The sequence below is a fragment of the Podarcis filfolensis genome (assembly GCF_964270895.1).
Source record: "Podarcis filfolensis genome assembly, chromosome: 6".
In the NCBI taxonomy this organism is placed as follows: domain Eukaryota; kingdom Metazoa; phylum Chordata; class Lepidosauria; order Squamata; family Lacertidae; genus Podarcis; species Podarcis filfolensis.
Window position 1 is genome coordinate 53,903,155 of NC_139609.1, and position 21,226 is coordinate 53,924,380.

Genomic DNA, 21,226 nt, shown 5'->3' on the forward strand with positions numbered 1-21,226 from the left:
CAGTGCCATCTACTGGCTAGAAGTTAGAACAGCTGGTGGGAATATGTGACCTCAAAAAACCTTAGCTCTTCATTATGCAACTGCTGCATTACTGTACAGATATTAATGAAAGAAGCGCTCTGCATACTTTAATGCAAATTAACCAGACTCTAAACTCAGGAAATGCCCATTTTGGGCATGGTTTTGCTGAAATGCCATGCAAACCATAATGACACAAGAGTGCACAAGTTACCATATGTTAGCATTCAACACCGTTGTTAGATGCAATTTAGAGTGTGCCGATGCCACAGTTTCACTATTGTTTAAGCATTATATTAACCACTGAAATTTCCCTAACTTTGTAGCATTTGCACTTCTGCAACAGTAATTACTTCTCATGTAAAGTTCAGCCGAAACTAAAAAACACACCTTATAGTTTGAGTGGCAGCACGATCCTCTGCATGTTTACTAAGAAGCAAGTCCCACAGTGTTTAATGAGACTTATTCCCATATACAGTAAATGTGAACAGGATTTCTGCCTTCATTATTCTTCCTTTCTGCTGGGGTGTAGAATGGGATTAAGTGTCCATGCATTCCTTACCTCTCAGTTGATCAAATGATGGAATGATAGTCCCGAGCCTGTATTTTTCAGTAAGGAAATCCTGACTATCCCATTTCTCTGAGGCCAGGATGCTAGTTAATGTGGGAAATGCTATATAGCATTCCTTGATCTGTGGCCTATACACCTGTTGAGTCACTTGCACTAGTAGACAAGCTACTCTCCCCTTCTCAGGTGCCTTCAGCAGGGCAGGCAACTCCACTTGCTACCTAGTTCAAACCCTCCTTTTCAAAACAGCTCCAGCAATGTATCCACAAGAGAATCCAGCAACCACCCAGCAAAAACAGTGCATTTTCCAGACCAATGGTTTTCAGAAGAACATTTATTAATAGCAGGATTTTCCGGGTGCATTAAAAGACACACCTCACAATGTTACTTCATTGCACCATTTCAAAATTAATCCCGTCTTCACAACTCTTGTTAGCAAAGAACACCACATTGGCTGACCTCCGTTTCAAGTAGCACCTTCAACTGGATCTTAGCTAGGCCAGCTGTGGCTTGTCATGATGAGGTTAGTATAATGCAAGGACCATTCAGCAATACAGAGGGGGGGAAAGAATGTCTGGATGTGGCGTGCAATGAACCTAATTGTCCAGCAATTTGGTCTCCGTTCTTCATTGGCTAGAGCCAGTATCATCTGGTTTGGCAAGGTGTGTGGTTGGCATCTCACTTTAAATATATCCCTAATTTGAGAAATCCATCTAAAATACTGCAGCCACCCCACAAGGTGTTTTGGAAACCAACACACCTTGTTTTGCTGGGTGACATGGAATGTGCCCAAGAGGCAAGGCAAAACTGATGAGCTGATCTTTAGAGCTGATCTATGCCAAGACCTGTATGAAAGAACTGGGGTGTGCAATGTTTCAGCTATTCCTTCAAACTAGGAGTCAGCCATTGCTAAGAGAAGGCACCTAACCCATGATCCTCCAGATGTCAGTGGACTACAGCTTCCCACATCTCTGAACATCAGCCATACTGGCTGGGATTGGGAGGAGTTGCGGGACCACAGCTTCCCCAAGCCTGCCTTGCTAGGCCTTCCTTAGAGACAACTGGAAAGGGCCGGCTCCATATGGATACTGGAGAACTTTGCCTTATTGCTCTCAGATTGGAGACAGTAGTACAGCTCACTGCCTGCAGAATTACAGGAAAGAAATGAACTGATGTAGTCTTGGTCCCTTGGTCTCACTCCTATGAACCACACCACTGGCTAACCTGGAGTAAAGGATGGGATATTGAATGACTTCAGGAGCAGCACATGATCGCAGATCTTTGGAGGTGGTGTGGCCCCATACCGGGGCGGTATCCAACTGCCTCGTTCCATCAGCACTAGGATTTCTACTTGTGCAATGGAGCTTTCCCGCTCTTCTCCCCATGCATGTCCCACACCCTCCCCCAAACTGTTGCGGAGGGTCAGGAGAAGCCCCAGAACAGGGGGCACACAGGTAGAAGAGGGGGCAAAATCCCATTATGCAAGTGGAAATCCTTGTGCTAACAGGATGAGGACATTAGCACTACACTGGATTCCACCCAGGGAAGTAGCAAAGATGCAGTAAACTGGGCACAAGTTCTGATGTACAATCCTGCAAATTTTACTGTGCTGCCTAGGGCTGATGAGAGTTGGAGTCCAGCAACATGTGAAAAGTCACAGGTTCACCACCTCTGCTTTAGGGAGCTGCAAATACTGTGGGCCAGACTAAGCAAAGGCTGCTCCTGTAGCTATGACAGCCTAAGTTGCTCTGTGTACCCCTGTAGCTATGCACACTTTTAGGTGGGATGCAGAGTTGCAGTTCTAAGCCCAGTTACTCGGAAAGTGAGCTCAGTTGAAATGAGTAGAATAGTCATCCAACCAAACATGCATACTATAGCATTCCAGTATTGTCAAGTAGTTTCAGGTTGAACTTGGTGATAAGTTGAAGGCATATTCACATACCTGGCTGAGATGCTAGTCAGTTATCAAGCAATGTACTTTTGCATATTGTACAACAGTCACATGATAAGAAAGCTCAGTCAGTTATTAGCTGAGCCAAGAGGCATCTCACACCATCATGTTTCATCCACTGTAGCAACTGATAAAAATGGCTTTGTGAATCAGACTCATACAAATGATCTCTCCTCCTTCATTTACACACCCACAAAGAACCATACCATCACACCTGAGGCTAGATGCCAAGAAGTAGGAGCTCTGTTAGACTCTCCAGGCCTTTTTATTGAGAGGGACCTTAGAGCACATCACATGCTTTGCATGCAGAAAATTTCAAGCTCTATCCTGGCATCTCCTCTCTTTTCCCTCTTTTAAAGAATCAGTTAGCAGTTGATAGGAAATACTTCTGTCTGAGGACCATTGCCAGTCACAATTCTGGGCTAGGTGACTTGACCTGATAAAGGGCAGCTTCCTATGTTTCTAATCTAACCGGAATGACCACAGAGGTCAGGGGGAGCAAGAAACAGGGGGAGAGTTTCACCTTTGTCTTTCACGCACCCGAAACACAGCAAGATGAAGAAACAAACCACAAGTAGCATAGGAGAATGGAAATGGGGAGCAAATATTCTTATGAGGCAACCATCAAAGGAGAAGGCATATCAGAACAGGAGTACTCAGGAATGGAAAACAGAAAGGCAAAAAAAGGGCTGCTACCTGCTCAGAATCTTTCCTGGGTGGGTCTGTCACCAGATCTTTGGTATCTTTGGCACCTGGTTGTGCTTTGAAAAAATGTAAGAGACGGGTCAGCTGAAGAGAAGAGGAACCTGCCCTGGTTCCGTGCAACAGAAACAGGAAGGGATGCAGCATGCTACCAAAACACATGTGCAAAGCTCAAAATGCAGCTATCTTGGGGGGTCTAGTCTAATACATATCCCTGATATGCAAGCAGGCCTAGTCAAACAAGTCCTCTGAAGTGCAAGGGCCATAGCTCGGTGGTAGAGCATCTGGTCTGCATGCAGGAGGTCCCAAATTCAATCCCAGCACATCTCCAGGTGGGGCTGGGAATGCACCCCAAAATCTGGAGCTCTGGAGAGCCGATGTCAGTCAGCGTAAACGATACTGAGCTAGATGGACCAATAAGCTGATTTGGTTTATAGTTTTCTATGTCCCTGTCAGGTGGTAGAAGGAGTGGAGACAATGGTGGAGAGAGGGGGCTAAAGCTTTAGATACCCATATGGCACAGAAGAGGTGAATGAGCCTTAATAATGCTGCCTGATCAAAATACTGTGGTTTGTAGAGTTCCAATGGAAGAAAGATCTACTGTAATGAACAGAGTTGAAGAGCTACAAATGCAAACACTCACAGAGGCACTCGCTTCACTTTCACATGCAAATATCTGGTCCACTTGCACTTCATTTATTGATTGCTTAATGTAGCTCTTGTGCACTGAGTTTCTATAGAGACTCACATCACTCTCCCTAATCAGTCATTCATTTTCTCTCCATCCTCCTTACAAACAAGCCATATCAGTTTGCTTTACATTTCAGGTGGGCACAACCAATTCTTTGATCAACACAACTGTTTGTATTCTGAGCCACAAAGCTCCAGAGTCTGTAGCAAGGGAGCAAAAATTCATGTTTTGGGATCAGCTAAAGGAATTCAGTAGGCTTGCAGGCCTTTGCTTATCTTGCACAATTTGTTCAGCTTTCAAGATACAGGTTTTTTACATTATCCAGGTTTTCAAGATCCAGGTTTTTATCGGCATTTTGGGGTAAAGAATGGGTTGCCAGTGGAGAATGCAGACACCTTGTCACCAATTCACAAGCAGAATGGGAAGCCTGGGAATGACTTCCAGGCACAGTCCTGCAAATAAATAGATCCCCCATTTGTGATGCACAGAGCACAGACAAGAGGGAGGATGATCACAGGTGAGTCATTGGGTGGAATGAGGTTTCATGACAGTATGTCATGCTTGACCCTAGCAAAGCTTAAAGAGAAGGAAAGTAGGGAAAAGAAATCAGATGTGCTCCACATTCCTGAACAGGTGAAAACAGGGGTTGTGGAAATAAATTGCAACCTCCCAAGAACATTATTGCTTGGGCAAGATTTGTACCACCATCTACAGAATTTTCAGCCACTGGCCATGCTACAGTGCTATTCCCAGCAGACTGGCAAACTCACTAAAAGGGCAAAAAGGGAAAGAGAAGACAGAGGGCTCAGCCTATAAATACGTTGGATCAAATACTGCTATAAACTGTTGAGCCAATAAGGCCTGGCCTTCCTAAGTGTATTGCCCCACTTACTATGCCTCTGCCACCGGGGAAGCGGAGAAAAGCACGGAGCATAGGGGTACCTGGAAGTCAGCTCTTTAAGTGCAGTCTTTATTTCTTCATGGTGGCTAATCTGTTTGCATCCAAGGCAAGGCAGGCAGACCGAGATTGAAGCTGCCTTAGCTGCAGTGTTGTGAACAGGTACCTTATCTGCAGAGACCTGAGCAGCATTGCTGTGCTTGTTTATTGCTTTGGAGTAAGCTGACAAGCGATGGCGTGCAGGTGTTTTAGAGACGGGAGGCTTCTTTGGGGCGGGTAGCTTGGAGAAGAAGGGGTGCTTATGGGCTGAAAGGGGTTTGGGCATGGAGGGAGGTTTACCTGTCGATGGAGGTTTAGGGGCGAATGCAGGTTTAGGGACCAAGGGTGACTTGGGGGTAGAATGCACTGGTGTGGGGGGAGTTGAAGGTGGCTCAGGTTTTTTAATGGTGGCTTCAGGTGTGGCTAAGCCACCAGACGGAGGAAATTCTGCGGAAGTGGCTTTTTCAGTTCTTGATTCTGGGGAGGCAGGGCGAAGAGTTGTAGCTCCCATTGTCACCAAAGAGGAAACAGTTGCGTCTGAGTTTGATAAGTCTGAAGTTAGCTCTAGTGAAGAGGTTGGCCCTTCAGCTGTTGGGGATTCAGATTCTGCTCCTGTTTGGGGACTGTCTGGCGTATCAGGTGCTGAATCTGGTGTAGTTTGCAGAGCTGGGCTTGCAGTCAAGACAGCCGTTGGCTCCGGCTTAGGCGATGCGGTGGCGTCTCCCATGTCAACACCAGATTCTGGTGGGGGAAAAGAGAGACCAGCAGAACAATCAGCAAACAGATGCACAAAGCCGCATCCTCCTCCCAGAAAACCAGTGAGAACGGAAGGCTGATATTTCACTTTTGCACAGAAGGTGAGCCCTACTTTGAAACCGAGTGTGGCCAGGGTCACAGGCAGCAGATTCTAGATGCCGTTAAAGGGCAGCACATTGCCATCCATTTCTTCATAACCTGGACTGGAATGTCATTTGAATTTTCTCCCAAAGGTGCAAAAACATCTTGGGCAGAACTCAGTGAAATGCCATATAGCATAGCACTCAAGCCATAAGACACCCCAAGCGGAGACAGAATGCATGAAAGGAATGTCAGTGCCATCCCTACAATTAGGGTGAGGAGGTCTGTTTCAGATGGAGCAGCATTAGGGGGCAGCCAATGGTCAATTCATAAACTTCAATGCCCAGAATTCTTTGAGGGAAAGAATCTGTTCCAAATGTGCTTTAAAGGTGTACATGGCCTGTGTTTGCATGGAGCGACATAACCATCCATCTGGGGACCAATAAGGGCTAAGACCTCTAGCGTGCATAGACTCAAGGTGTGTGTGCTGCATGAATTCATATAAGCCAAAGTGCCACTTCCTGGTGCTATGGTAAGGACAAGAGAAGCTAGCATGTTTTAAACACACTGTCATCACCCTGGGAGAGGAAGGGGATTAATGCTGGCAGGTCCTTATGTATAATGGTGGTGCACTGAAGGCAGGAGACAGGTGTTTGCAGCTGAAAGGGAAACTGTTCCTCCAAGCATATTTGCCCATCCTTGGCAAAGCAGCAAAACAAGAGGGAAGAAGGAATTTACTTCTCCTGTTGGAGAACAGCTTTGACAAGGATAATCATTGGGTGAAGGCAGCCAAGGAAATCACTACACTCCTAGGCGGCTGGATAATCTGCACCTGTCAGCCAGTGGAAATTTATTTCACAGTAATCCTGAGTGGCATTAATTTGGGGTGCAGATAAGGAGCTCTCCACCTTATCTGCTGGCTCCTCTAGTTCCATTCACTTACCACAGAGAGAGTCCTTACAGGAATAGCCATCTGGGCACATGGAACATGGAGCCCCTTCCTTGTACGGTTTGCGTCCCTTTATGTTCCCCCTGGAAGTGAAAAGTCCCAGGCGTTACTCAAAAAAGGACTAGGCATTTCCCTAAGGAAGGAGAGTGTTGACACAATAGAAATAAGAATTTCATAACATTTTGTTGCTCCCTCACATTGACAGCTGCACCTAAGAACACTCTATGATCACCGTTGATGGCTTTTGCCAAGAGTTCATTTCTCCAGCATGTAACTACCTTCCCAGCATCACTCGGAAGATGGAAGGTGGCCAGCTCAGCTAAAGAGGATGCTTTGAGGGACTGCCAAAAGGCATCAGTTATTTGGTGCCAGTTTGTGTCTCTTTTGTCCTTGATTCTACAGCCAGTAGACCTTATGAAGATGATTGGAAGTTGCCATTTTAAAATGAGGTAAAGGAAGGCAGAGAAAGGACAAAGATCATCGGGAACATACTGACCAATTTGACCCCATTTTCAGAAGCGGCAGCATCACAGATCTGTTAATTCTGGAATTAATACAAAAACCTGGTGCCAAGAGTAACTGCAGTTTAACTAAGGTTGACTCCTGAAGTGGCTCTTCATTATCTTGTATATTTACAGTACCTGTTAACTCCTGTCAGAAGTACACATACAATGAAATCCAAGTAACTGTTTGCTACCTTGATCTGTAACTATTGCTGTTATGGTGTCCACTTACCTACCCCAGATAATGATGGGCAGCAGCCCTCATAACCTCTTACCATGCTGCCTGGTCTTGATGGGAGTGGAATAACTGGAAGGCTCCACATGGACTACCATTGCTATAGTTCCTTGTTCACAATAAATTCTATGACACCCCCCCCCAAAGATGAGAGAACAGCAAAACTCTGCAGCCAAGCTGCCAAGAACATAATGCAACAGTTCTGAAGGAGTTGTACTGACTGTCAATATGCTACTCTGCTTTGGGTGGAGGGGGGAACAGATGAATCTGTCAGTTTCAGTTTTTCTCAGTTTCTCATTTTCCTCCCCATCAGTCATTCACACTTCCATATCAGCTTGTGATTCCACCCCCACCCCCCCAAAAAAAAGTCCTCATGAGAATTTCTCCTAATGTACACATTATTAAATTTGCTCAATGTACACATTTTTGTAAACCAACTTTCCCTTTTATAATATGCTATTTTCACTAATGCATTTTTATGTACACTTAACCTCAGTATTTGTATTACTTGGCTGTAAACTGCATTGCAAAATTAGGAGAACTGCAAATTGCAAAAGGCATCTGGGTTTGGGTTAGGGAGATTCACTTGTAAATGCAAACTGGATTGAATTTCTCCCCCCACCCATAGTGCTTGTAGTGATAATTAAAACCCTACATGGCTTAGGATCTGGACACTTAGTGAAATTCCTTCTCCCATAACCAACCTCCCTATCTGCTAAGACCAAGGGAGCACCCTCTTGCCACTGCCATAGTTTTGGGAAATTTGGTACTATGCATTATTTTAAGTATTACCACCCACCCTTCACCAGAAGAGCTGAGGGCTGCTCACAGCAATGTAAAATAAAACATCAAAAACAGTTGAAAATAAATTGCAGCAACTGCACAAGCAGGAAGAATCAACATGGTTCAAAGCACACATTCCAGCCAGGCAAAAAAAAAAACCACTCAGGAAAAAACACCCCGGCCCCAACAAAATGAAACTTACGGTGGCTGATAGTTGCAGACTACCAAATGCATGTCGGTGTCATTCAGGAATTCCAGGGTTTCGCAGAACACCGTCCCACAGCCCATACGCTCACTACTTGCCCAGACCACCTATAGAAGTAAGGAAGAGCAAGTTCTGTTTGCTATTGCAGTCAGAAAAAGAATTGACAGATATTGCCACCCTAGTCTTGAAGCATTTGTATGGAAGCCACTGGTCCCCTGATGGCAGCACAGCCCATACTTTACCTCAGGATGAGAACAGAAATCATGCGGCAGTGGCGCGGCGGCAGCGGGCCGCCCCATTAGCTAAAGTGGTGCTTCAGGTTAAGAACAGTTTCAGGTTAAGAACGGACCTGCAGAACGAATTAAGTTCTTAACCCGAGGTTACACTGTACATGAGAAGAGCCTGCTGGACCAGGGCAATAGCCCATTTACTCCAGCATCCTGTTCCCACAGTGGCCAGCCAGATGCCTATGGGAAGCCTGCATGCAGGACATGAGTGCTTGTGAATCCCCAGCAACTGGCAGAGGCACATCGCCTCCGACAGAGGAGGTAGAACGCAGCCATCATGGCTACTACCACCATTTCCCAGGCTTTACCCTCAGCTCTTCCCAGGATGACATAATCCAGAGGGGTTCCCTCAGCCTCCTCTCCTTGGGAGTCCTCTGGGCAGACGCTGCTGCTGCTGCTGCTGCCACCCTGGTCTCTGAGCTGCCCCCACCCCCACCCCAAAGAGAGGTGCCTCCTCACACTGCCCCACAGGGGCCTGGGACTTGTCTGCCCATTCCCAATAGCAAGGGCTCCCTTGCCTGCTTGCTTGCTTACTCTAAGGCTGCCTCAGCTCCTGGCAACCAGCACCCCCTGGCCAGCCCCAGAGGCCCCATTTGCCTGCGGAGCTTGTAGCCAGGGCTGCTACAACAAACAGCTGTGCAAGCTTTTGGGAAGCATAGATGAGAGAGGGCATCAGAGGAGGGAAGGAAGGAAGGAAAGATGGACAGAGGCCAGTGTTGCCCATGGCACCCCTGACCATCATTCAAGGCACCCCGGGGTGTTATGGCACACTGGTTGGAAACCACTGATATAATCAGATACCTGTGTATAGTGACCACACATCTGCCCTTCTTGGCAGGTTAATGTTGTCATATTATAAAAGGCGTACTCGTTGTACCACTCATCCACCGCCATCTTCACATCCAGGTCGCCAGACATGGCAAAGAGGTTCTCGCCTCGCCGTCCGCGCTCCGCATTGTGTTCCCAGATGCATTTTGTTGCGTAGTCCTTGGCAAAGGCTTCCAGCTCTGGATCCCAGCTCTGAAATTAGGACAAAGCAGGACGTCACCATCACGCAGAACGACTTCTCATACAGGCCAACTGCAGGAGTGCTTCCCGCTGGAATTTGGTCAGCGTGCCTGGCCAGCCTAGCAATAGGAAGGCCTGGAGCTCAGCCCAAGGCGAGGGAGCTGTTGTCATCAGAAGGAAAAATGGGAGTCAGTCCTCAAGGCAGCTTTTCCAGCTTCAGTTATAAATGGTTTTCACATGTACCCTTCCTAATTAGCTAGTGTATCCAGATGCAGCACACTTGTTTAGAGACCTCTGAGTGGTTCAAGGCATCTGTAAGGCACAATCGCAATCATTTCTGGCTATTTGGAGAACACTGAACCTCTTCAGGTGCCTTTGCAAATACCAGTCCAAGGCAAATCTGTCTGCAATATCCATAGTGAAAATATTGCAGCATCGCTTAACCTGCTTTACTGACGAAATGGTTGAACCACAGACAGCACAAGATGCTTCTCAACCGTACAGATTACTGTATATTCATTTATATAAATAAATAAATTTAAAGTAGCAAAATATTGGTGTTCAGTTGACTGATGTGGCAAACATTTTTTTTAGATGTGGCAAAACATTTTTAAGCCAGGGAGCTTTAAACATTATGCAGGATGAAGAGCTAAAATTATGGGGCAGCCACTCTAGACTGCAAGTTGGAGATTACATTTTTTTAAGGCTCCAACTCTTGGTTTGCAATAAACTACTACACCAGCAAAACATAATTAGTGCTGTCCTCACTCTGATGAGCTAGCTTACTACAAAAAATTCGTTTTTAAAAATTTACTTATTATTTATTAACTGCAATTATAGCCTGTTCTTCATCCAGAAATGTTCCCAGAGTGGTTTTTGTCAACAAAAATGACACCGTCTCTGCCTTCATGACACAAAAGGAAAAGGGGATGAGGAGGGAAGAGGAAAAACAAGCAAACCAAGGCACAACATTCTTAATGTTACAAAAGATCTTATAACAGTCAGCTAGGATGAAAAAGGCCTTCTCGGAGTTCAAAAGGCAGGCCTGTCAGACCCCAGAGTCTGTGACTCAACCTTCCTGGTCAGCCAGAATTTGCTGACTTCATAGGGTGAGGCTTTGGCCTTCTGGGTGACCAGATGGAACCTGCCAGCTACTTATCACTCCTGTCACTAGAGGTAGACCTGGTGCGGTGGGCAGCTGACTCCACCACTTCCCACTCTCTGAGCAGATTGTTTGCTACTCTTCCTCACAAGGCAGTTGTTTCTGAAATCCTCTGTGATGATTTTATACGGAGGAGCATTAAAAAAATGCTTCCCAGATGTCGTAATCTAGCACGTCAGGGAGAGGGCCGCCATCCAGGACTCTCACAGCCTACCACCTCATTTGGCATAAGGTGCAGGATGGATTCGGAGGCCAGTAGCAGAGCTGAGGTACAAAGCCCCCTCTCTCCCTTACAACCCTGCTAAGAGGAAGGTACAGTAAATATGCAGAACTCCTCCCTACTGTGAGGATAAAGTCATGCCCAGTTTAACAGCTGTGCTTGGCCAGAGCCAATGCAAACATCTGGAAAGCTTGTTACTTAACAGAGACCAACAGCTGCTTGCCAGCAGATCCCTCTAGTGCCGTGATAGACAGTCCCTTCTTATCCAGCTGAGCTCCACAGGCTACTTTAGCAGCAGCAGTTGCTAAGCAGGAAGAGCAGAGAGCGTTTACGCACAAGAGAGTGCGGTTAGGGAAGGTTACAGTACAAAACTGAGGCAATGTTTTCTTCTACTTCAAAGGAGCTGCCAGGGCTTCTGCGCTGCCATCCAAAACAGTCAAACAAAAGCAAGAGACAGCCTTGACTAACAAATTCTGAGGCCCACCCCTCTAAGACATCTTGGAGCGAGCCGTTTGCCGCAAGGAATGGTGTGTCATCTATTTGGTCAGGAGGAGAGAGAAATTTGCTTTGGTGGAGGCAGAGGAGAAATGGTCCTGGTTCCACTTCGCTTCCAAGCGTGAAGCTATTCTTGACATGGAATCCAGCATCCCTATGGTGAATTTCCCACCCTGTTCTGGCCGCAGGTTTTGTTGAACTCAACACACTGAGTTTCCTCTCGCCTTTCCAATGTGACAGGCAGGATTGGGGAGTTCTACAAAACAATGCAGACTGAAGGGTGGGAATCTCAGCACAGAGCTAGAACAATGCACAATGGAATTGCATGACTATGACCATGTGGAGGAAGGTGGGAGGGAGCCCTGCTGAGTCAGGCCAAGGGCCTACCTAGTCCAGCATCCTGTTACCCAAAATGACCAACCAGATTGTTCTGCAAAGTCCACAAACAGGACATGCAGACAATAGCCTTGCATGAATTCATACACCTCTAAGTTGTCCCCACTTTTCTCTAAACTAAATTGTGCCAAAAATTGTAACCTTTCCTTGCTGGAGAGCTGCTCCAGCTGCTGGATCACTTTGGCTGCCCTTATCTATACCTTTCCCTGTCCTACAATATCCTTTTCAGAGGGGCAACAGCTTGAACCGTGCAGAATATTCCAACAATTTGGCAAATGGGCAAATGGTGCAGATCTCTGAGCAGAGGCAATATATGCAGAAAAGGTCACACTCCTGTGAGCAACCGCTCTGCCCTGTACTAACTTGCAGCTTCAGGATCAAGTATAAGGGAAGCCCCAGATAGGGTGCATTACGGTAACCACAACGTGAATTTTGGAGAAGGAAAACTCTGAGCCTAAACCTCTGCTGCCTTGCGGGATATCTCCGGGAGAAGAAAAGATGAAGGTGTAAACCAGGGGTAGGCAATCTAAGGCCCGGGGGCCGGATCCAGCTCAATTGCCTTCTCAATCTGGCCCGCAGATGGTCCGGGAATCAGTGTGTTTTTACTGAAAAAGATTGCTGACCCCTGGTGTAAACCCCACACAAATCTGGAGCCGAGTCCCTAAAATGGTTGGATGGTGCCATGTATGCCTCCTTCCGGCAACTCCTGCAACGAAGCTGGTGCCAAACGTATTGCTCTGCTTTCCCTTTGGACCTCCATACACCCTCAGGTGGTCACTCCAGTGCTGCTATGATTTTTCAGTGGTTTGACTTAACCCGCGGAAGTGCATTCCATTGTCTCTTGTTCTCTGTGTTAATATTTCATTTGGTGGATGTCAAAGCGAGATTCAAGTTCCCCATAGTTATTCTATTGTAATATCTGGTGGAGTTTTAAGGAGGAAGGTCTGAGTAAATCAAAGTATTTAAGAGACGGAGTCTCCTGTGGTTTTTAAATAAACAGCTGGAACTTTATTCAGCCCAAGTGGGATCCAGCAGTAGGTCAGGGAACTTCTCTTGAAGGTCACTTTGAGGGTAGCTAGTCTTTTTTATTGATAATTATTGTTGTTGATATTTTATTGTTATAATTTATTGCTCAGCCTTCACCCAAATGTCCCAGGGTAGGTTACAATAATTGAAAACAGCTTGAAACAGCTGACAAGCACAGAAACAAGGTGGGTCCTAAAAATATGCATCTCAAGGGTCAAAGGCCAGGATGAAGGGGTGTGTTTTCAGCATTTGCCAAAACATGTGTAATGAAGATGCCAGACACACCTCTGTGGGGAGGTTTTGTTGCATGACTTTTGAGGATGCCAAGGAGCACATGCAGAAGCAGAACAGGAATCTTCACAGTCCTGCATTGCAGATGTGAATTTTCAAACTCCCATAGGAATACATGGAGACTTAGCATATAAATACAGCAGAACGGTAGAGATCTGAGCTGCTAGCATGGACTCTCCTGTCCCAACCCTACATCACTTCATGGAAAGTACCATTTTTGAATGCATCAACATGTGGAAGTTTCAAAAAAAACAAAAACTTTTTGCCAATAAAAAGGTAGCCTGTCAGGGTAAAAGTTCAAGTTCCTTTATGTGCTAGTTTTCTATTTGCAGGGAGTTGGTTATTCAAAGATCTGTTGTAAAAAGTGGTTCTTCGACCTGTAGTCTGGAGTGACATAACCCATTCTCAGAACCATCTTCATCAGCCTGGTGCCTTCCAGTTGTTCTGAACTAGCCCTTTCATCAAGCTTAGCCCCCAGAACCATGCTGGCTGTGGCTGTTGGGAGATAGAGTCAAAAATTTCTGGATGGTACCAGGCTGTCAAAGACTGCTTTAGAACTTGCCACTTCATTCCCACCACATTCTGCTACAAGGATGGAAGGCGCTCTCAATTGTGGTTCTCTCCATTTCTCATTTTCCCAGTCTTAAATCCAGTTCTCCGCATTCTGCAGCAATTGAGGATTTTCAAAATAAAAAATCATCAGCATTTTGGTGCAGATTTTTCCTAATATACACATTTTTATATGCATGGTTTTTTTTACTAATGTGCACATTTTTGCAAGCATTTTTCCCCTAACCTCATGCATTCTTGTGTGCTATTTTCATCAATATATTCATTTTTACACACACTTTCCCCTAATGTATGCATTTTTATTTTTAAAAAACTGTTTCGTGAACTGCATAGCAAAATTCAGATACATGCAAATTTCAAAGCCTAGCTGCATTTCGGTTCACAGGTTGTTTCTCAAAGTGCAAACCTGGATTGATTTGGCTTCAAACGAGACCTGATGCTATATATGATAGTCATATGTGGGCATGGTTTGGAGAAAACAACTTCCTTAATTAGGCCCGCAGTCCCCACACCCATTGCCTTATGTCAGGCATAGGCAAACTCTGCCCCTCCATCATCCCTGACCACTGGTCCTGTTAGCTAGGGATGATGGGAATTGTAGTCCCCAACATCTGGAGGGCCAGAGTTTGCCTATGCCTGCCTTATGTTCCTGTTTTGGCTGCTGCATCCACAATGCAGGTTATCCAGCATGCAGTGCTGGTAGCAGCACCTGGCACCTTTGAGCCTTTCCAAGACCACCACAGGTGCCTGCCAGGTCCTCACTTCCTGCCTGCTATAACGCAGTAGCACAGAGTTTTACAGAATGTACAGTTCTTTCACTGGCCATTACAACTGCCCTGGACCTGAAAGCACTCCCCTCCCATAGTACAACATATCCCTTCACTTAAACAATATTATGACACCCCTCCCCTTTTGATCCTGGAGAAAGCTTTGGCACGCTTGCAGGAGGCAGTTAAGTCAGGAGGACTTCACACTTGGATTTTGATCTGTGCTGGCAGAGGAAGCTGGAGATTTGGGAGCATAGCTGTCAACTTTTCCCTTTTCTTGCGAGGAATCCTATTCAGAATAAGGGAATTTCCCTTTTAAAAAAGGGAAACGTTGACAGCTATGTTTGGGAGGCTGGCCGCACATTTTGAGAAGGGTCTTCCAAACTACTAAGGTTGTCTCCAAGCCCAGTTCCTTCAATTTACTCTATGGTAACAAACATGGCGTCTGGGTCAAGAGGGAAGGTCTGCTGCCACCTTCTGTGGTGGTGAAAAAATAAAATTTTGAAAAGGATTGAAAGGATTACTGCTACTGCTAAAAGATAATCCCAGCCCAAAATGCTGAAGGCAACACCAATTGGCCTTTTGCAAACAAGGCTGTCAGATTTGGGGGCCTTGGAGAGAATAGCCTAGCTCAGTGGTTCCCAATTGGGGGTCCATGGCACCATTCACATAACAAAAACATTTTCAAAAGTAGGGAGTCCATGGCTTGGCTTTTGAAAAACAAGGGTCCCACAGTACTTCGCTAATTGGGAACCACGGGTCTAGCTTATAGTTTTCTGGGGAGAAGGTGTTACCATTAAAACTATTAGGTCTGTGGTGCAATCATTCTCCTTTTTCTTGATCAAAATAGCTTTGAAAGGTTGGAAGAACAGAAGGTCAGTTCCTGGGACACTAATTCCTCCCCCTCTGGGGCAGCCCTCTGCATAATTTTTGGGAGGGGCTGAAATGGCAGGTCCAGCTTGAGTTTATTATTCCCTTTTTCGTGAACCAGAGCCAGACTCCATATATAAGGATCCAACAGCTGGTTTTCTTGTTCCATTAGAATATAGTTTGGCAGACATAGCTTAATGTATATATAAAAATTTCCAAGGCAACCAGTTCTGCTGATCCAAACAAAATTGAAAAGTGTGACTTCAGAGAGGGGGGGGGGTTGGGAACAGAAGAAACTGACCGCAAGTCTGATGTTAAAGAGGGGTGGAAAGCATAGGGAGAAGCATGAAGCAGATGGAGGTAACTTTTAGCATCCACATTTTGAATAGAGAGAAGGAGCATTTCCAGAAGTAGTACTAGTACTAATACTAATACTAGTACTAGTACTACCACACAGGATACATCTAGGAAGTATAGCATAGGGGCTGACATAACTGAAATTCTTTAAGCCCCACGGTTGCCATGTCACCTGAGCAGAACCCGATAATTCATTTTTTGGACTAGCAGCCATCAGCACCATTCCCATCTGTATTGCAAGTATAATCAAACACGTGACTCCTGAGACACACCTGATAATTTCAAAAGCCTTCAGCTTGGAAGCAGCCTCACAACATCAGCAGGTCTTTCCTACTCTTCAGGCCAGAAGTGAAACAAAATATATACACATCAGCACGTTTTGTTCCACTAAAAAGCCAAAGGGTCCGTCCTGAAGAGTAGTTCTTCACATTTTCACAACGTCCTGCTGAAGGCCAGATGGAGCATATTGTTCTGGTGGTTGTTGATCTGCAGCTGCTTCCAGTTTTAAAGCTACTACTTCTTACCTTAAGGTTTAAATGGCTTACAAGGCCTAGGTACTGCAGAGCTGTCTTTCTCTGCATGTTCCCTCCAGTGTTTTCTGGTTGACATCAGAAGCCACAACTGAGATGGGGTGGGTGGGTACAAGAAGCAGGGTCTTTTTGGTCATGGCACCAGTGCATTGAAATGTATTTGCTGAGATCTGTCCGGTCTCATCTTTATATGAATTCCACCAGCTGGCTAAATGTGGGGTTTTTTAGAAGACAGATGTTTTTCTAGCTATCGTTCCGCCGAGATTGATTATATATTGCTGTCTGATTATGGGTCTGGTTTATTGACAGGGTATTATTTTAAATGTCTTGTTGTTAGCTGATCTGAACTCAAGAACAGAGGGAAAGTGGGCTATCATTAAAAATAAATAAATCCATGACCTGCTACAGGAAATCACTTAAGGAAAAAGCACACCACATTCCATGCTCCATTACTGTTTGTGCTTCACTTACTGAGAGGACCACATACCCAAACACCAACTGCAGGAGGACAGATCTAATCAAAGGGCTATGAATGGTTCTTGGCAGAATTCTTACAGCAGGGATGGGTAACCTCAGACCCTCCTGATGTTGCATGATTCCAACTCCCATCAGCCCCAGACAGCATGGCCAGTGGTTGGGGATGATGGGAGTTGTAGTCCATTAACACTTGGAAGAGCACCAGGTTAGAAAACCTCTAAAAAGTTTTAGACTCTTACTAGTTATCCTCTTCAATCAGAGCTGTTCTTTTTGTGTTCCGGTTGCACCCCTACAATCACTCATCACAGACACCTGGTGGAGCTCATCTGCTGGGTTTTTTTGGGAAAAGCTAAACCCACCACCAGAAGGTTGGTGAAAACATAGGACAGGGCCTTGTTGGTGGCAGCACCCCGGTTATGGATCTCCTTCCCTAGGGAGGTTAGACCTGCCCCCATCCCTGGTGAGTTTTGTTTTGGAACGAGGGTAAAAACATTTTTATTCTGGCTGGATTTTGACATTATTTTAATCTTGGTTTAAAAAGTTTGGCTTAATTCTGTTATTGCTTTGAATTGTATTTTCTTTTCTTCTAAAGCCACCCAAAAGTGATATAGAATATTTTAATTACTTTTAAAATAAAGTATTCTTAGCATCCTGCAACAGGCAACTACACAATCTTATCTCAAGCTCCAGCCTCCTTAAAGTATCAGACGTATCAGGATGTGTATGGCTATGCTTGTACAATTCAGAAAATTCAGTATTTTTAAAGAAAACAATTGCAGTATTTCAGAAAGATATGCATATGTACAAGAACCATGAAAAGATTAATACAGGCACAGCTGAGGTATAAAAGTGAAATATAATTAAATCCATCTGTATCAGCCTAGAAATGCCCAAGACGTACAATGCATTTGAAATGTCTTTTTAAAAGTGGTTTTTATGCTGAATAAAGCCAGCATATTTCACAATTCAACAGCATTTAGCTAAAATTTGTTTTTCTGACTAGTTCAGTATTTATTGAACTTCTAACTCATATTGTACCTATACACTTGTGCTTAAAAGAAGGCATCCACCCATGTATGTTTGTAGCATCAGGTGACGTCTGCCATGGCTTCCAGTATTTTGCGATGACAGGAGACAGTTCATATATTCAGCTATGAGTCACCATGTGGGGGGGGGGGGACGTGCAGTAAAATTTTAGCCTGTGTGTGAATCTGCCCCAAGCAAATATGGTCCACTAAGCAACAACAACAAAGTAACTAAGGGTCAGTTTATTCTTGAAGGTATTTTTGTTGGCTGTATGTTTAAGTGTGTGTGCTCCCTCCTCCCCCTCAATCCTTTTTCCTTGTGTGTCATGCCTTTCTAGAGATTGTGAGCCCGAGGGCAGGCTCTGTCTTTGTACCTTATTTTCGTAAGCAGCTCTGAGAACTTTTTTTTTGGCTAAATGGCAGGGTACAAATGCCGTAAATAAAATAAACATGATCGTTGCATATCTTGCTTAGCTAACACGAATCTAAGGACCTGCTTTCTGTTGTATGATTAATCTCATCACAGAGAAGCTGAGAAAAGTGATAAACCCAATTAAGGCTGGTGATCATTTGTCATCCCGTCACTTATCACTCACATTGAATGTGAGTCTAACTTTGGGTTAATTTTTATATTTGAAAAAAGCTTTGTCATCTGTACACAAAACTGTATCATAATGGGGGCAGCCGTTGCTGCCAAGAAGAGATGCTGTTCAAAGTCATCCCCTGCTTACCTTGCTAAGCCATTCCCATCACCCAGGTTCCTCCAAAGCTTCTCCTTCCTGCTCTAGCCATGGAAGCATCACCTACCAGCTATGGTAGCTAAATGGGATAGCTAAGTTCAGAGGCAGCATAGAGTTATGTGCTCTTTCCCCCACGTCCTCTCTGAAAACATCACAGACACATTTGGCCAGCCACTGCAGGAGCCACCCTAGATGCGATGTGGGAGATCCCAATGGGTCAACACTTAAATGCAGGCACCAGGGAGGGGCTTGCCTATGCCCCCTTCCCCACCCATGGCTAATACCAGCGGCAGGACAGCAGTTTAGATTTAGTTGCAGGCATAGGAGCAAAGTTTAACCTGCCTCCCAATCACACTGCGGCTCTGATCTCCTCCCCACAGTTGCTTTATAAATCTCAAAAAGAGTCAATATTCAGGAAATCAGTTGACAGACCTCCCATATTCCATCTACTTTGACTCTTAAGAGGTCTGGGTTACATGCAGATGAGTTACTTACTGAAGACCACAAAAAGTACAAGGCAGAGGTGCAATTCTAGCCCAAAACATTAACTCTCTGGATCATTCCCCCCCCCCAAAAAAATAATTCCACATTTCCCACTGGCAACCCCCCCCCAATCAATTCATTTACTCCCAAAGACTCACTTCTCCTGCCCCCCAAAAGACGGGGAAACCCCTTTTTCTCTCACCTCACTTGTGCTTGCCCAGCCTTCCCTCAGTACAGCCCGATTTCTTGTTCCTCCCTCTGCCTCCAGTTCAAAGAGGCAGGACTCAGATTTAAAATGTCCAATCAGCAGGCCCTCGACATCCCAGCCAGGCCAGCCTACCTCCAATAAATTGCATTCTCCATCAAAACATCGTGCAGGTGCCGGTCCTTCAGCTTTCACTGCAAAGCAGGTAAGCAGTGAGTTCTCCCACCCCTTTCCTGAACCTAAACAAACCTGAATCATAGGAGGGGAAGCTGAAGCAATAAGCCCAGCAATGAAGAAATAAATTTAAAACGAAACCTTTTTGCGGGGGGTGGGGGGTGGAGATGGGTAGAAGTAGGTGTTGCGGATCTTGTCAACAATGATGGCACAGGCACTATCCAATAGATTCCTGTTGAAACTAGATGACCATGTTAACACACAGGGTCTCATTAGTAATGGTGCAGCCTGATCTTTTTTATTTTCTTTTTTCTTTCAGTATGTATAGAAGTACAAATGATGCTCTAGTAGAATTGTGATCCAAGTAGATGTGCGCTCTCAGTACAAACAATAAGGGTGGAAGGGAACAGAGGAAAAGGAACTTGCCCCAAAATGACAAAGCTGCTTGATATCATAACCAGGCACAGAATTGTGGCGGCTGGGTCCAAGCTGCCTTCTTTAACTTATACTAATTCATCACAGGAAGCTGATAAAATGCAGGTGATCCTTCCATTGGAAAAGCTCCAGTGAAATGCTTAGTGCTAGGGTATCTACAAAGCTCAAACTCATTTGAGGAAACAGGCTTCTGAAGTTAACAGAACACCTTACACACAAATAGATCACAGTGCTTATAACAAATATTTGGCATGTAAAAGTACACCATGGAGATCTACAGAGAAAATCAGTCTAGGTGCTCATTTCAGTTAGAACCGAAAAGCTTTGCACTTACTTGTCTCAGACACTTAGTTAGATGCAGACGCACAAAAGAAAGGGAAACTCTAAACCATCATTTTATTAAACAAACAAACAAGCAAACAAAGTTGCTCTTTCCAGAGAAATATTCTGAGCAAGAAGACAGAAAGTCTCTGAATCACCACATTACAGCAAAGTCCAGGGTTGCCCACGGCTCACTTACCATTTTCAGCATATCTGCAGCTGGAGGGGAAACCTTAGCACGATACTGATTGTGCAGGTCCACGAGTAACTTCTTGTCCTCCTCTGTAAAAGAGCAGCCGAGCTCCATCGCTGTGAGCAACAGGAGGAGGAGGAGGAGGAAGAGGGGGGGAATTTGCAGGCCTGAGCTCAGCATTGTGGCACTCTCTTGTTTTAACAGCCCACGGGTCTGGCAGACAGCTTTAAATCCCTTCCCAGAGTAAGGAACACCCAAAGCCCAAGATCGCAAGGAGGAAATTTATCTTTTTATTAGAATGCCTTTCGGAGCCATAGAGGGGACACACCCATCTCACAGAGTATCATTGATGGAAGGAGAATAATGGTCCTTAAGGGACGGTCAGATGAGCCATGCCCATTCGATGAAATCAATTGTGTGCATGAAAATGATGCATCAACTGTTCCTCCAGTAAGAGGAACTCTGGCTTGCGGGGTCATGGTGCTGTAACCTGATGCTGAAGCATACCAGTAACCCTAAGCATGATCCAGCCCATTTGTGCACATAACCCACCCCTCCCCTCACTTTCCAAATAGTTTACATGTCAACCAAACTCAAAAACTACCCTCAGGGTTGTCTTCACTCATCAGCAAAATTATGCCAGACACAGTGACTGCATGTGATGGTGCTGCCAGTAACACTGAGTTGAATAATAATAATAATAATAATAATAATAATAATAATAATAATATCAGGACCAAAGCCATTATCAGACTTGGATCAACCCTGTGGTCCTTCCAGACCATTGTCTATCTACACGGCTCAGGCTGGGGAAA

At 45.1% G+C, this 21,226-nt stretch overlaps 1 protein-coding gene across 2 annotated transcripts; it reads right to left on the reverse strand.

The window, feature by feature from the left end:
* Positions 1 to 905: 905 nt before the first annotated feature.
* Positions 906 to 20,845, reverse strand: PI16 (peptidase inhibitor 16). Of its 2 annotated transcripts, none has more exons than XM_083617919.1 (5): positions 20,418 to 20,845; positions 9,468 to 9,686; positions 8,377 to 8,486; positions 6,648 to 6,736; positions 906 to 5,608 (listed from the first exon to the last, which is right to left on the reverse strand). In XM_083617919.1, exons 1-5 carry the CDS (start codon positions 20,589 to 20,591, stop codon positions 4,767 to 4,769), a joined length of 1,434 nt encoding a protein of 477 aa, XP_083474045.1. In that variant the 5' UTR covers positions 20,592 to 20,845; the 3' UTR covers positions 906 to 4,766. The 2 variants fall into 2 exon arrangements, with proteins under 2 accessions (XP_083474045.1, XP_083474046.1); XM_083617920.1 differs by lacking the exon at positions 20,418 to 20,845 and adding an exon at positions 11,393 to 11,791.
* Between the last annotated feature and the right edge of the window lie 381 nt (positions 20,846 to 21,226).

What these genes read in the sequence shown, in the direction of transcription:
- PI16 (XM_083617919.1), bottom strand. Translation starts at nt 20,591, where the DNA reads ATGCTGAGCTCAGGCCTGCAAATTCCCCCCCTCTTCCTCCTCCTCCTC. An exon ending in TGTGTGGTCACTATACACAG is followed by an intron (nt 8,487 to 9,467) that starts GTATCTGATTAT and finishes TTACTTCTATAG; the next exon opens with GTGGTCTGGGCAAGTAGTGA. An exon ending in CTGTAAGGACTCTCTCTGTG is followed by an intron (nt 5,609 to 6,647) that starts GTAAGTGAATGG and finishes TTCCCCCACCAG; the next exon opens with AATCTGGTGTTGACATGGGA.